Genomic DNA, 14,027 nt, shown 5'->3' with positions numbered 1-14,027 from the left:
GTGGAGCTTTGCCAAGCACCCAAGCTGATGCTGGAACCGCCCTGCTGGGGCTTTAGGAAAGGATCAAGTTCCCTCTCTGGAACCCGCGAGAGATCAAAGCTGAGAAGCACGTTGACCCCAAGGCCGATTCTCACCCGAACCCCCTTTCTCGCCACCTGCTCAAGAAACCCCTGGCGGTTTCTGGAGATCGTCAGACCAGCAGTCCACCGAGTCCGGCCTCCTGCCTCACGCAGCGGCCAACCGGCAAAGACGCCACGGGTGCCCGGGTCAAGCCCAGAGGAACCCCTTTGGAAACGAGAGAGAGCCACGAAACGTCGAGACCTACCGTGGTGTAGTGCTGCATTGGGCTGCTAACGTACAGCATTTTTATCTCCCTGGGGTTTGCAAGCGACTGGGAAGCTCCCCGCTGCCGGAGTCATGGGGTCAAGGGGTGGCCGAGGGAGCAAGCGGGGGCCCGGAACGGCGCGCAGGTGCCGGGTGCGAGTGGCGAAAGGGGAGACGAGAGATGTGGGGCTGGCTACTCAGGTGCCGTTGGCGAGCAATTTTGCTTGCTCGCTTGCCTCCCCCCCCCTTCCCCGCACCTTGGTTCTGTCATCAAACTGCATCTAACAACAAATCTCAGCCCACCCCTTTCCCTCTCTCATGACTATTCATTAAAGGCAAAGGCAGGCCCGGACTTGCCCGGTGATGTCTTGGACAGTACCAACGGTGCTCCATGGCAGGGGGGGCGGGTGGGTGTCCTTCTGCTGGATTAAACTTGGCCGGAGTTCATTCCCATCCGCTGCCTCCCCATGAAAACACTCGTATCGCCCGTGGCCAGAGACCTAGTGGCCTTCAGCCCTCCCCGAGCTACACCTTCGGTGGACACAACGCAATTTCCAGAGCCGGGCAAATGGAACGCGTTGGGAGTCGTTCTGAGTTCTGGCCTTGCGGCGCTGAACAGAGATCTATTCCCAAGGCGGACTGCGGTTGGCTGCAGAAACCTAGGCCAAAAAGGCAATTCTGCACCAGGGAGGGGGGGGATCTGAATCGTTGCAAAAGGAAATAGATTGCACTGTCTTGGTATCAGTTGCATGCATTTAGTGACCTCTGCACGGGTTCTAGAAGCGGCCATGCAATACGGCCTTGACCTGGAGAGCCCCAGCAAGCCGGATCCCGTCAGATCTTGGAAGCTAAGCAGGGACAACCCTAGCTAGTCTTTGGACGGAAGAACTCTCAGGATTTTGGGGGCAGTTTCTCCAAGGAACACGAGAGGTCATGACACGGAGGCAGGGAACGGCAAAACACCTCTGAATGTCCCTTGCCCGGCTGCCGGACAACACTCAGATCTCCTGGCTCCACTACACATACGGCGTACAATAAATAAAATAAATGATGCTACAACCTTTGTCTGCTTTTGCTTACAGTATTTGTCTGGGAAGAAGAAGAAGAAGAAGAAGAAGAAGAAGAAGAAGAAGAAGAAGAAGAAGAGTTGGTTTTTATATGCCGCTTTTCCCTACCCGAAGGAGGCTCAAAGCGGCTTCCAGTCGCGTTCTCTTTCCTCTCCCCACAACAGACACCCTGTGAGGTGGGTGAGGCTGAGAGAGCCCTGATATAACTGCTCAGTCAGAACAGTTTTATCAGTGCTGTGGCGAGCCCAAGGTCACCCAGCTGGCTGCATGTGGGGGAGTGCAGAATCGAACCCGGCATGCCAGATTAGAAGTCCGCACTCCTAACCACCACACCAAACTGGCTCTGGGAAGCCAAGTGGGGTGGGGAATCAGGAAGCAGAGGGCAATGAGGTGGATCTGTCTAGAGGAAGAAGACAGGGTGGGATGCCAGGAGAAGGAACACGACGGGGAAACTACAGCTTTGGCCTCGGCATGCTTTTGACATCTGCTTTCAAAGCGTTTGCCAACTGGATTCTGCGGCGTGCAAACTGGCAAAATCCCCTTGGAAACGATTGCTGAAGTGGCATGATTGAGCATCTGGGAAAGCACCCAGAATTACAAAGCAGGACCCTTAGGAAGCCCTGCCCCAGCATTTCCATGACACCTTGCTAAAGATACGGCTCCGCTTCCAGAATTCCTTCCTCCAAAACAACCCGTCCTGCAGAGTCTCGAAAGCCAAGGAGACCGACTGCAGAAATATAGCTGCTCCAGAAGGGCCTGGCATCTGACAAAGGGACCTCACCCCCTGGAAAGCTGGTTGGTCCTTATTGTGCGATAGGACTTGAATCTGGCTCCTAACTGCCCCAGAATGCATTATTGGCCACGGCAAGCAAACCTCACTGTAGCTTCCAACATTGCATGGATGAAACTCCGGGTCGGGCTTGCAACTCCCCTGCTTTTGTGTCAAGGATCACGGCGTGGGCCCCACCGCCTCCCTCATTACAGGTCCTCGCAGGCACGTCCCTACTTGTGGAACACTTGCCTTCGTTGGCTTGGCTCTCGCTTGCCGTGTGCCGATTTCATAGCCATTAAGGCAGGGGTAGTCAAACTGCGGCCCTCCAGATGTCCATGGACTACAATTCCCAGAAGCCCCTGCCAGCGAATGCTGGCAGGGGCTTCTGGGAATTGTAGTCCATGGACATCTGGAGGGCCGCAGTTTGACTACCCCTGCATTAAGGTGTTTGTTCTTTCAGTAAAAGGCACCTCGGAGCTACGGAATTGCCCCATTGGTATGTTTTCAGGATCCTGACCTCAAAGGCCCAGGTTAGGCCAGTCTCCTTCGATCTCCAAAGCGAAGGTCAGCCCAGGCTCGCATTTGGATGGGAGACCGCTCAGAAAGAGGGGTCGCTCCGCAGAGGCAGGTGACGGCAACCCCTCACTGTTTGCCTCTCGCCTTGGAACCCCTATGTGGTTAAGCAAGCCAGGGACAACCGTCCTCTTCACCCCTTGCACACAGCCTGGCCTCCCTGCCGTTTTCAGCAAACGAGTCCATTCGTCAGCAGCTATCGGCCAGGGGAAATGAACAAAACTTCCATGTGCAGAGGCAGCGTACCTCTGGATATCAGGTGCTGGGGATAAACATTGGAGTTGCTCGCCAGACTTATCACAGTCTGCTTGGGGGCTTCCTGAGGCCCCTGGCTGGCTGTAGTTGGGAGGGAAGGCTCATTCCCAGCCAGAGCAGACCTGAGCCTGTGCTCCATGCGCCGGGACTGCAGACCTGTGCAAACCGGTGTGCCTGCTTTCCCGTGGTGGACGTGCTCCACCTGCTGTGTGCTCCACTGCAGAACTTTTGCTTTTTGCTTGTCAGGGCAGGCAGCCGAAGCACAATTCCTCATGTTTGCGGAGCATCTGTTTAGGGTGCCGTTGAGGCCTGTGGCTCTGCGCCATGGCCATGCACCCCTCTTTTCTGGTCCTTGTGCCTCATTCCACAGGGAAGAGGCAGGTTGGCTTTGAAAGCTGGATGAGAGCTTAGGAAGGGAGGGAGCGAGGGGAAATGACCGGACAGTTGCAGCGATTTCAAATGGTGCCCCAGCGATCTTTTTCGGTTTCTATGGAGGTGGACTGGGGACCTCTCAGCAGGGCGGTAGGAAAGTATTAAAAACTGGAGAGTGCTCAGCTGCCGGATTATAGGACACGGCTTTGCAAAGCTAGGATCTCAGAGTCCCACTTTATGCTGTGCTAGTTGAGGCCTCCTGCGGAGAACTGTGTTCAATTCTGGGTGCAATTAAACTGGAACCTGGGCTATTTAGATGACCAGTGGTCTGGAAAACTACTCCTACAAGGAAAAGTTGAAGAAGGAGAAGAAGAAGGAGGAAAAAAAGAAGGAGAAGAAGGAGAAGTAGGAGGAGGAGGAGGAGGAGAAGAAGAAGAGGAAGAAGAGCTTTTGATACCCTGCTTTTCAGTGTCCAGAGGAATCCCAAAGCAGCTTACAGACCTTTCCCTTCCACTCCCCACAACAGACACTTTGCAAGGTAGTTGAAAGCTCTAAGAGAATTATTCTGCAAGAACAGCTCTAAGAGAACTGAGACTGGCCCAATGTTACCCAGCAGGCTGCATGTTGAGGAATGGGGAATCAAACCTGATTCTCCAGATTAGAGTCCGTTGCTCTTAGCAAGCCACCATGCTGGCTTCCTATGAGTCTTCTAAGACAGAAAACTGCTTTCCAGCAACCTGGAAGACCGTCCTTTTCTCCCCTGGTGTTTTCTCCCTGGTGTTTTCTACATCCTTTTCTCCCCTGGTGTTTTCCGTTTACTGTGTACCCCAGTTTTTGCTTCTTGGACCACCTGGAGATCGGCAACCCTATTATTGGGCCTTCACACACAAACATTGCCCCCCACTTTTAACACACCCTAGTTTATCAGGGATAAAGTTTGTAGCCTGGGTCTCTCTGTGCTCTGAACATTTTCTGCTTGCAAGCAATTCACCCCTCCCCCCAATATAAAGTCCATTCCGCCGCAGCCTGAACCAAGCGTGCCATTCCTTGCACCTTCGTCAAAGGTACTTACCATGACGGAATCATTCATGCTTCTCATCTGGAAGACATCCATGGTCACCTCGGTGCTGTTGGAGACTTCGCTACCCCCAGAGTGGCCAGACTGGGGGAGGTCAAAATAGGTGCTGTCAGGCTCCCTGTAGAATAAACAGGAGGACAGCAGATTGAGCTCACCGTCCCCTCTCAGAACGCACAAATAAGAACCCAAAGTTGCCTTAAACCAAGTCCGCTCTGGCTATCAGTGGCTCTCTGAAAGTTTGCCATCTGAGAATCACTGGCTTAAATTATTGTTTAGCTGCTGAGCGATTGCTTGGTTCAAGGAGGGGGAAACGAGATGGCTGTTCCAGTTCGTTCTTTTAATTTCCTTTATTCTTTGTTGCAGTTATTACAAGAACAGGATATATCTTCTAACAGGGAGAATATCAGGAAGTAATGCTTCTGGTTAGAAGGTGCTCTGGTTGGACCAAGGGTCCCCAACATGGTGCTCAGGGGCTCCAATGCCACCGTACTGACACCTTTCCTGATGCTCACCAAGCACTTTTAGGAATTGGGTGTGGCCGGGTGGGGCTCTTCCCCAGAAGGGCTTTGACTGGCCAGTGGAGATCCAGTTAACTGTACAGATTAAAATAATATTGTAATAATAATAGGACATTGTTCATTTTATTTTTTTTTAATTTATTCATTTATATCCCGCCTTCCTCCCTGGACTCAAGGCGGGTTACAAAGAATGAAAGTCCCCATAAAAACCTGATCCTAAAACTCTTAGAGAATTGTGACCGACCCCAGGTCACCCAGCTGGCTGCATATGGAAGAGCGGGGAATCAACCCCAGTTCTCCAAATTAGGGGCCACCACTTTTAACCACTACTCCAAGCTGGCTTTCATTTAGAGAAGCATGTGTGTGTTGTTCTTTTGTGTGTGTGTGTGTGTACACCCACGGACAGAAAATAAGCCCAACACACAGACACAGAACCACAGAAAGCGGAGGGGGGACTGTTCTCTTACAGGGTGCTCCAGAGGTGTTCAAACGTTGTGCCTTCATCCGCTGAGGAGGACTGGGACATCTTCAGAGCAGGAGAATCTGGTGAGGGGTGAATGGCCCTAAAAAGAGAAAGGAATCCATTGAGCTGGAATGGGCTGACTTCGGCCTTACTGGCTCTTTCAGAAAACCCCACAAGTATGTGTCCAATGTATGAAGCTGGTGGGCATACTTAGATGGCGTCTACTCTGTGTTAAAGCAACCCCCCGTGCGTTTACGAGCATCAGTAGCGTTTCACTGAATCAGACCAAAGACAATCGAATCCCACGTGCTGTGCAAGAACCCCACCAACCAGAAGGCCCTAGGTGGCCCACCAGAAATTGAGGGTCCATCGATGATGGCTCGACCCAGCTCTGATCGACACTAAAAAACATGCACAGTTTTTTAATTCGCTTGTAAACGGCACGGCAAATCAGAGCTCGGACTTTTTCAAAGCCCTGTGAACGTCACCTTTGGGAGAAAGTGAGAGGCCACAAAATTCAGGGCCTTTGTTGGGGTGGCCCTAAGGAACTCCCTCCCTATTACCAAATGCCTGCAATGCTGAACTTCAGGTTAAGAACATTAAGAAAGCCAGGTTGGATCAGGCCGATGGCCAATCTAGTCCAACCATCTGTGTCAAGATGCGGCCAAAAACCTAGGTGCTGTTAGGAATTTCACCAATGGAGCCAGAAGTCTAGAACAGGGGTAGTCAAACCTGTGGTCCTCCAGATGTCCATGGACTACAATTCCCATGAGCCCCTGCCAGCAAATGCTGGCAGGGGCTCGTGGGAATTGTAGTCCATGGACATCTGGAGGACCACAGGTTGACTACCCCTGCTCTATATGTTGATCCTTCTTGAAGCCACAAATCCCATAAAACAGTAGAAAATACCCATACAAAAATCCAAGATGGCGTCAAAAACACAACACCAGGATAACCCACTATACCGGCTGGCCGGCCACCCATCAGGAGATAGAGCAGGGTGTCATCTGCAGGCAAAACTCCAGACCAGCTGTGCTAGAGGGCGCAAATATAGATGCAAAAAGTATGGGGGAGAGTATCGCCCCCCTGTAGCACCCCACAAGGGAGCACAAAGGGGGCAGACAGCTCTTCCTTCCCCTGACACCCTCTGTTCTGTTCCGGAGAAAGGAGATCAGCCACTGCAAGGATAGTTTTGGATACTTTTTTCAAAAAAATGCTGGATGCTGTGTGCCCCTGGCACCTAGAAAACATGTAGAAACCGGCTGGAAAACGTTCTCCAGCAAGGAAATGCAATAATGGGGGGGGGGGGGGTATTGCATGGCATCCATGGAGGTTGTTCCTGCCCTGTTGCTAGCAAGCTATAAGAGAGCATCAGTCCCTAAAGCTGTCAGCAAGCTTAATTAATTACGACGAATGCGGATAAGAGCACAGAGCATGCATTTTCCTTCTTTAGTCTCTTGCTTGCGCCTTGCTTTGCAATGGCCTGGGGATCTCGCCCTCAGTGCCTCTGCGGCCTTGTTTCTGGAAACAAAGCCCTGTAGAATTCATTCTATTACCACGACAGCCAGAAAAGTCTCTGATGCAGACTTGCTGCAACCCAGCCACAAAATGACAAGTCTACAGGTACTTTGATCCATGTGCAATCAATATTGTCCTATATTGCAGGTGTCAACACCAGTAAGCAACTGTCACACGCCGCTCTCTCACGCCGCTATTGGCCGAGATGTTGTGATGTCACAGAAGGGCTTTGCAAAGATACAGCCCGCCTCTCATCCCACCCTCTTCCGCCCTCCCCAATCCTAATAATGGGTCTTTTACCAGTAATGCAAAGTCAAGAAATCATTAACACCTATCATTCAGCTTTAAATTACAATGGTCTTCCAATAACACTCTGTCGAAATTGTGCCAGCCCTAAACAGTGTTAATCATGCCCTCTGTCCCTCTCAATTCTGTGGATTTATTCACCCTGCAAAGGCCCACTTCCTATTGACATGGAACTCTCGATACATGTACAACTATACCATTTGTACACAAAATCGGTACATAATGCATACTTCTGGCTGGTCGGCATACAAATACCTCAATTTTTATCGGGGAAACTCGGGGGTGAGAAAACAGGAAACGGGGCAGAAATGAAGAAACTCAGGTTCAGTTTTGCACCGTGCAGAAAGGGAAACGAAAGCATTTTTAATTTATTGTACATATTTTTCAATTTAGACCCGACGTGCCAGCATGGGGCCTGGGGAGGCGAAACTGCAGGACACAAAACTCCAGACCTTCCCTACTTCCAACCTAACACAGGAATAAGTTGGTCCTTATCTGTCCACCACTGCTTTAACTCAAGATCAAACAATCCACCGGTTCCTCCAGGGCTTCACCTGGATGTTTGTCCTCCCCGCTAACACACCCACGGGCCTGCATGCTCTCTCGTGAGAATCAGACGGGCAAGAATCACGCATTCGCCTTAAGAAGAAGAAAAAGCAGGGGAAGCAACATGCCTGCCTACCTTCTCCCAGCCTCCGGTGGTTTGGGTTCCCCTCCAGGAGAGGCCTGCCGGCTGAGGCACTTGGGCTACTTCCTTATGCTAACAACCGAAGCAGCGTCCCAGTCACCAAGGCAATGACACTGGAGCTGTTGAAAGCTATGCAAAAAGTATGGCACGCTCCTTCCTGGAGCACCAAGCGTGGCGGGGAAGGGGGGGGGAAGGGGAGACTGGCTGAGCACAACAGCGCCTGCCTTGAACAATTCCAAAGGGCTGCACTGGCTTCGTCTGGCCAGCCCATCTCACTTTGACCTCCCAGAGGTTGCTGGGTTGGTTGGGTGCAGCAGGAAGGAAGAAAGGGGAAAAAGCCAAGCCAGGGGGCAAAAGCACAAACCTAGCCCTTCCCGCTTTCTAAAATAATAATAATAATAAGAGTTGGTTCTTATATGCCGCTTTTCCCTACCCGAAGGAGGCTCAAAGCGGCTTACAGTCGCCTTCCCATTCCTCTCCCCACAACAGACACCCTGTGAGATGGGTGAGGCTGAGAGAGCCCTGATATCACTGCTCGGTCAGAACAGTTTTATCGGTGCCATGGCGAGCCCAAGGTCACCCAGCTGGCTGCATGTGGGGGAGCGCAGAATCGAACCAGGCATGCCAGATTAGAAGTCCACACTCCTAACCACTACACCAAACTGGCTCTTGAAGGGCACCACGTTGGGGGCCCCTGCACTAGATCGTTCTTCTACGAGGACAGATAAGACACCTCTCTTGCTAGGTCCTGGATTCTAGCCCCTTTCAAAGCCTACTGTGATTGGCTGGTCAAAACCCAGGCTTTCGTGGTTCGTTGGCGCCCAAATCAGAGCCAGCCTAACATAAAGAAAAAGATCCGAGTTCCTTTGACAGGGAGGATTTCCGGGATAGGTTTTGTCCCCATTTCCCTGCTTGTTAGCCAAGGGAAACAACACGTTTGCTTGGCTTTCTGTTTGGTGAGGGCAAACCTGACCTCTTTTTCTGCAGGCACACCTGATTCAGGTGCTTTGAGGAGAACAGACTACTGTGCAGCCGCAAAACACAACTGTGTTTCCTGACGGTCAGGCGTAGCAACTAGGCAAACATGAGCGGTGTGTGTGGGACCAGTGGGAGGGTGGTGGCATAAAGCCAACAGCTTGTCTTGGGAGGGCTGAGCCACACAGGGAGGCCAACTCGGAAACGACTCTGGGAGAGCATTTTCCCCAATGCCATGGTCTCTCCCTCTTGCATCACCCTTGCAGCGGCTGACACTTGATGACCTGTCACCTGGCTTCCACCCACCTCAGACCTCCTATGCACAATGGCTGCAGGGTTAGTATCTATTCCTTGCTTCGAAAGAAGTAGGGGGCAATGCATGGAAGCTAGAATAAACTCTGGCTAAGCTTTATTTTAGCTCTTTTCAAGACCTGGCAGCAAGCTACACACACCTGGGAAGTTTTTCCGAACTTTTATAAGGCCTTCCAAGCACTGAGAACCAGCTTGGGGCAGTGGTTAAGGGTGGACGACCTCTAGTCTGGAGAACTGGATTTTATTTCCCACTCCTCCCCATGCAGCCAGCTGGGTGTCCTTGGGCCAGTGACAATTCTCACGGCGCTCTTTCGGCCTTGCCTACCTCACAGGGTTCCTGTTGTGGGGAGAGGAAAGGGAAGGTGATTGGAAGCTGCTCTGAGACTCCTTTGGGTAGAGAAAAGCGGCATGTAAGAACCAACTCTTCTTTGTTTTCTTGCGTTTCCGGTAACGTAATAATGTAAATACACATTTGTACGTTCCTTAAAATAAAGGCTGCTCAGAGGCGAACGCCACCCTCCACGTCACTGGTGAAGGCAAACCCCAGTCTCTGTAATTTTCCCTTTTAACCCAATTAGCAACTTGTTTACCAACGTCTGGTTTGTAATTTGCAGCCTCACCTGAAAAGCTGGGGGGGGGGGAACTTTCACAAGCTGTTGTGATCGGCTTCTCTCATTACAGCCCCATCATTAGCCAAGACACTGGCCGTGATCAGAAATTAAGAATCGAGGAGCGAGTTGAGACATGCTTAATGTGCAAAAAAAAGGGAAGAAATATTGTAGAAGGCTCTTCTAATTACCATCGGGTAGGGGGATAGCTCTGGTGATATTTCTAGACTTAAGGGAATGAATGAGGAGATGAGGAAACTGATGGTTAACCGCCTGGAGGTGTGCATCATGCGCAATTAAAAGTGACTCTGATTGTCTGCCCTTCTTAGATAAAAATATTCAGCTCGGTTTTCCGCTATTGATTATTGTGAAGTTATCGGACATTAGTCTTCCGTTGTTAAAGCAAGTCCCTGTTTTCCTTCTCGATCCCCCTCCATTCAGTTCTTGATTCTGCTGCTCACATCATGTTCATGTTCAATGCTTCCTGTTCTGATGTTGTTTCTCCTCTCTTTCACCCTTGATTACAGCTCCCACCTGTTTTTATGTCTTTGGCTAGAACATCTGCTTACTTTTTAAGCTTCCACTGTCCTGGGCCTATTTATTCTTCTTTTTTTCCTCCTTTTGGTCAAATTCCATATTGTGATACTCATCAATCTAATATTAAGGCCTTCTCATAAAACAGCAAATTTCTACCCCTGGTAGAGACCTTCTGAAACCTGATGAGTTAGAAGGTTCTTGACTGTATAATTTCTGGGCTTTTCATACATGTTCTAGATCGGTCCCAAACTCTGGCTTCAAGGTAGTGCCTTGAGCACAACCCTGTGTTCACATCAACAACAACAACAACAACAACAACAAGAACCCACCAAGGTGCGAAAGTACCAAATGACAGGTATGTTCCCATTCTAAATTTTGCCATGGGGAAGACAACAAAGAAAAGAAAGTTAGGGAACAGGGTGGGGAGAACTTATTCCAGTTTCAAAAGCTTAGACTTTGTTCTAGTAGCAGGGAGAGTAGCTCCCCAGTGTTGTGGCCAAACTTTAGCCGGAACATGAGTTTTGAGGAGGGCGTTTGAAAGCAGGGAACGAGGTGGCATCTCACACATGTTTAGGGAGACAGTTGTAGGCATTTGGTGGAGCAAGGGAGATGTTAGGAGCTTTGTGTACCTTTCCAAAGCTAATTTATTCCCTTCTAAACTCATTGAAGTCAATGGGCATAGAGGGGCGTAACTTGTTTAGGATTGCATTGTTCAGCTTTCAAGGTTGGACAGCTCCAGTTTTTGAGAAGCGGTGATGACTGATCAGTTTGGGCTTCAGAAGTTAGGAGCTGTTTGTGTGTCTCTTTTGCAAAATTCCCAAGGCGCATTTTCCTGCCACCAATCCTTTGCTAAAATGCTCAAAAAATGATTTCGCAAAGCATTTTTCTACAACGGAATTCTTATCGTCAAAAAGCCCCCCCTTCCATTGCACCATTCGGAAGAAGGAGAAGGAGAAGAAGCAAGAAGCAAGAAGCAAGAAGCAAGAAGCAAGAAGAAAGATGAAAGATGAAAGATGAAAGATGAAAGATGAAAGAAGAAGATTTTAAAAGTTGTAACATTATCCCTAAATCTCATATCCAGATCAAGAATATCCACAAACTGCTCAGCAGATTTGTGGTTTGCAGATCTTTCAGAAGGAGATACGGTAGCCAATTTCCTTTCTGTGTCTGATCTCTGCTATTCCAAGGAAACTCACTCTGCCAGAGCTGGCGTCGGAGGCAGCTTGGCATCCTCGAGGGCTGATACAGCCACACAGCAAGCCTGAATGTGCATGCACCTGTCCAATTATATAGGAAAGTCCCCGCCCACCTCTGAGAGGTGCTCCTTGGAGAACCAGGTACCTGCCCGGAATCACAGGTGAGCAATTAAGAGCCCACACAACTGGCAAAGGCAACACAAGCCAATTGATTCTCCAGCTGGTTCCTGGCAGGGGAAGGTGTTGGTGTCCGAGACGGAATAAGTTGGCACCCCTCCCATTCCGCCTTCACAACAGCCCTGCGAGGGGACAAGGAGACAAGGAGCACTCTGCCTGATGTGGCCAATTTACTCCCTGAAACAAACAGGGCCCAGAAGAGTTGGATTTGAGTCCACTGGCCTTGGAGAGACCATCAGCAGACTTGCAAGTCTGCACCAGCAGAAGACAGCAAGTGTCCACTTTAAAGACTGACAACATTTGTGGCAAGGGAGGAGGAGCTTTCCTGAGTCACCACTCACTTCTTCGTGAGCAGCCATTCATGAAAACTCACACCCTGCCCCAAATGCTGTCAGTCTTTAAGGAGCCACTGGTTCTTTTCTACTCCCAGTTTGGTGTAGTGATTAAGAGTGATGGCTTCTCATCTGCAGAGTCAGGTTTGATTCCCTGCTCCTCTACATGCAGTCAGCTGGGGGACCTTGGGCTAGTCACAGTCCTGTTAGACCTGTTCTCACTGAGCAGTTCTTTCAGGGCTCCCTCAGCCCCATCTACCTGACAGGGTGTCTGTTGTGGGGAAAGGGAAGGGAAGGCGATTGTAAGCCGCTTTGAGACTCCTTCGGGCCGTGAGAAGCAGGGTCTGAAAACCAACTCTTCATCATCATCATCAGGCACCTAGTTTCCCCATGTTGTAGGCCCCTCAGTCATCTACATAAAGACACACTGCTCCTAACCATGGAGGTTCTGCTTTGACATCGTGGCTAACAGCCATTGACAGATTGATTCTTCAGGACTGTCTAATCGGCATTGAAATGGGTATCTGGGAGTTCCACCAGCTTTATCTTTTTTGCTCTGAATCTACTGCCCATGAATTTCACTGGGTGCCTTCTCTAGATACTTTCCCCACGCCATGCATAACAAACCTTTATCGTGTACCCTCTTAACTCATCTTTCCTTTCCCCCAGAAACGATGAAGTCCAAAAACTCTTTATCCATTCCCAGTAAAAAAAAGGAAGAATAGCTGGGAATACTTGTAACTCCAGTGACCTTTCTGATTGTGCAGGGATTTGAACACAGATCTCCCAGATCCAACGCTCTAATAGGAGGGACGGTTTTCTTTAAGGCAGACCTTCCCCCCAAATAATTGGTGCACATTTATACAGGTGGTAGTGGCGATCTGTAACCCATTAAGTTTTTCTGCTTTCTTAACCACCTTAAGGAGACACGGCGGGTCTCTTTGAATTGTAAAAAAATAATGTTTTAGGACTGTGAACAGAAACTCAGGGATCCTATTCAGCAACCAATTCCCTGGGGATTTAACGGGTTTTAAGGCGGAAGACCCTCCCCCTCCAAGCTAGCATTCAGGTGGAGGGTGGGCGTGGCTGCTGGGGGAATCCTCGGGCCACCAAGGCTGGTCTGAAACAGATGCAAGCTCATTGTCACCTTTGGAAAGGGCTTATTTACTCCGGGATCTCCTGGGAGCAGCACTTCAGACTAGTTCTGTTACATTCTGTACCTGCGCCCTACACCTCATTGGCTGCATCAGCCTCTATGGCAACTGCCATAGAAACCCCGGGCACAATGCAAACTGGGTCATCGGGCTCGCCACGGATTGGGAGCGCTGCAGGGAAATGTCGGCATGCATTTCTGTGCCCCCCCCCCCCCGTCCTTTGGGTTTGAGATTTGGGGTGCGGTCCTTCGTATAGCCGGGACAGCAGCAATAGCTGTATTGTGTTTGTCCAGGATTGGGCCTTTAGCTCAGATACAAGGAAACTGTTCAATGGACTAGGTTCAGGGGTGGGCAAACTGTGGTCCTCCAGATGTCCATGGACTACAATTCCCATGAGGAATTGTAGTCCATGGACATCTGGAGGGCCACAGTTTGCCCAACCCTGGACTAGATGGATTGATCTGCTGAAAGCGCTCCAAATGTGGAAATAGAAGTTGGGAGATTTAGGTTCAGGCTGAGCCTTAAAGACCACTGAGGGACCAGTTTTCTGACTTCCTAACCTCCTTAGGCCTGACCTCATGAAATCTTGAACACTAAACAGGGTCAGCCTGTTTAGTGGAGAGGTTACCCCCTGGGGAGTCCAGGGTAGCCAAGTCATGGCAAAGCATCTCTGCATCTCTCAAACCATATTGGGTCACTGTCGGTTGGCCGTGATTGGATGGCATTTCCCATCCACGCCAGGCGCCTTAGGGGAAGGACAAGAAAGCTATCCATGTCTGTTCATGCACATCACCCCAGCGAC

General features: G+C 50.2%; 1 protein-coding gene across 4 annotated transcripts in view; it reads right to left on the bottom strand.

The window, feature by feature from the left end:
• TP73 (tumor protein p73) overlaps positions 1-14,027 on the bottom strand; it is a 56,269-nt gene that overhangs the window by 31,492 nt on the left and 10,750 nt on the right. For 2 of the 4 annotated variants that reach the window (XM_077311094.1, XM_077311096.1), the window contains exons 2-3: positions 5,427-5,522; positions 4,436-4,559 (exon numbers count right to left, since the gene is read on the bottom strand). In XM_077311094.1, the coding sequence (XP_077167209.1) occupies positions 4,436-4,559; positions 5,427-5,522 (220 nt within the window). Of the gene's footprint in view, positions 1-325; positions 541-4,435; positions 4,560-5,426; positions 5,523-7,928; positions 8,008-14,027 lie in introns of those variants that run through there. The other 2 variants (XM_077311095.1, XM_077311097.1) reach the window with 2 other exon arrangements.

Source organism: Paroedura picta, chromosome 15 (assembly GCF_049243985.1).
Source record: "Paroedura picta isolate Pp20150507F chromosome 15, Ppicta_v3.0, whole genome shotgun sequence".
In the NCBI taxonomy this organism is placed as follows: domain Eukaryota; kingdom Metazoa; phylum Chordata; class Lepidosauria; order Squamata; family Gekkonidae; genus Paroedura; species Paroedura picta.
The sequence above is the reverse complement of the archived record's forward strand: the minus strand, read 5'-3'. Positions and strand labels throughout refer to the sequence as shown.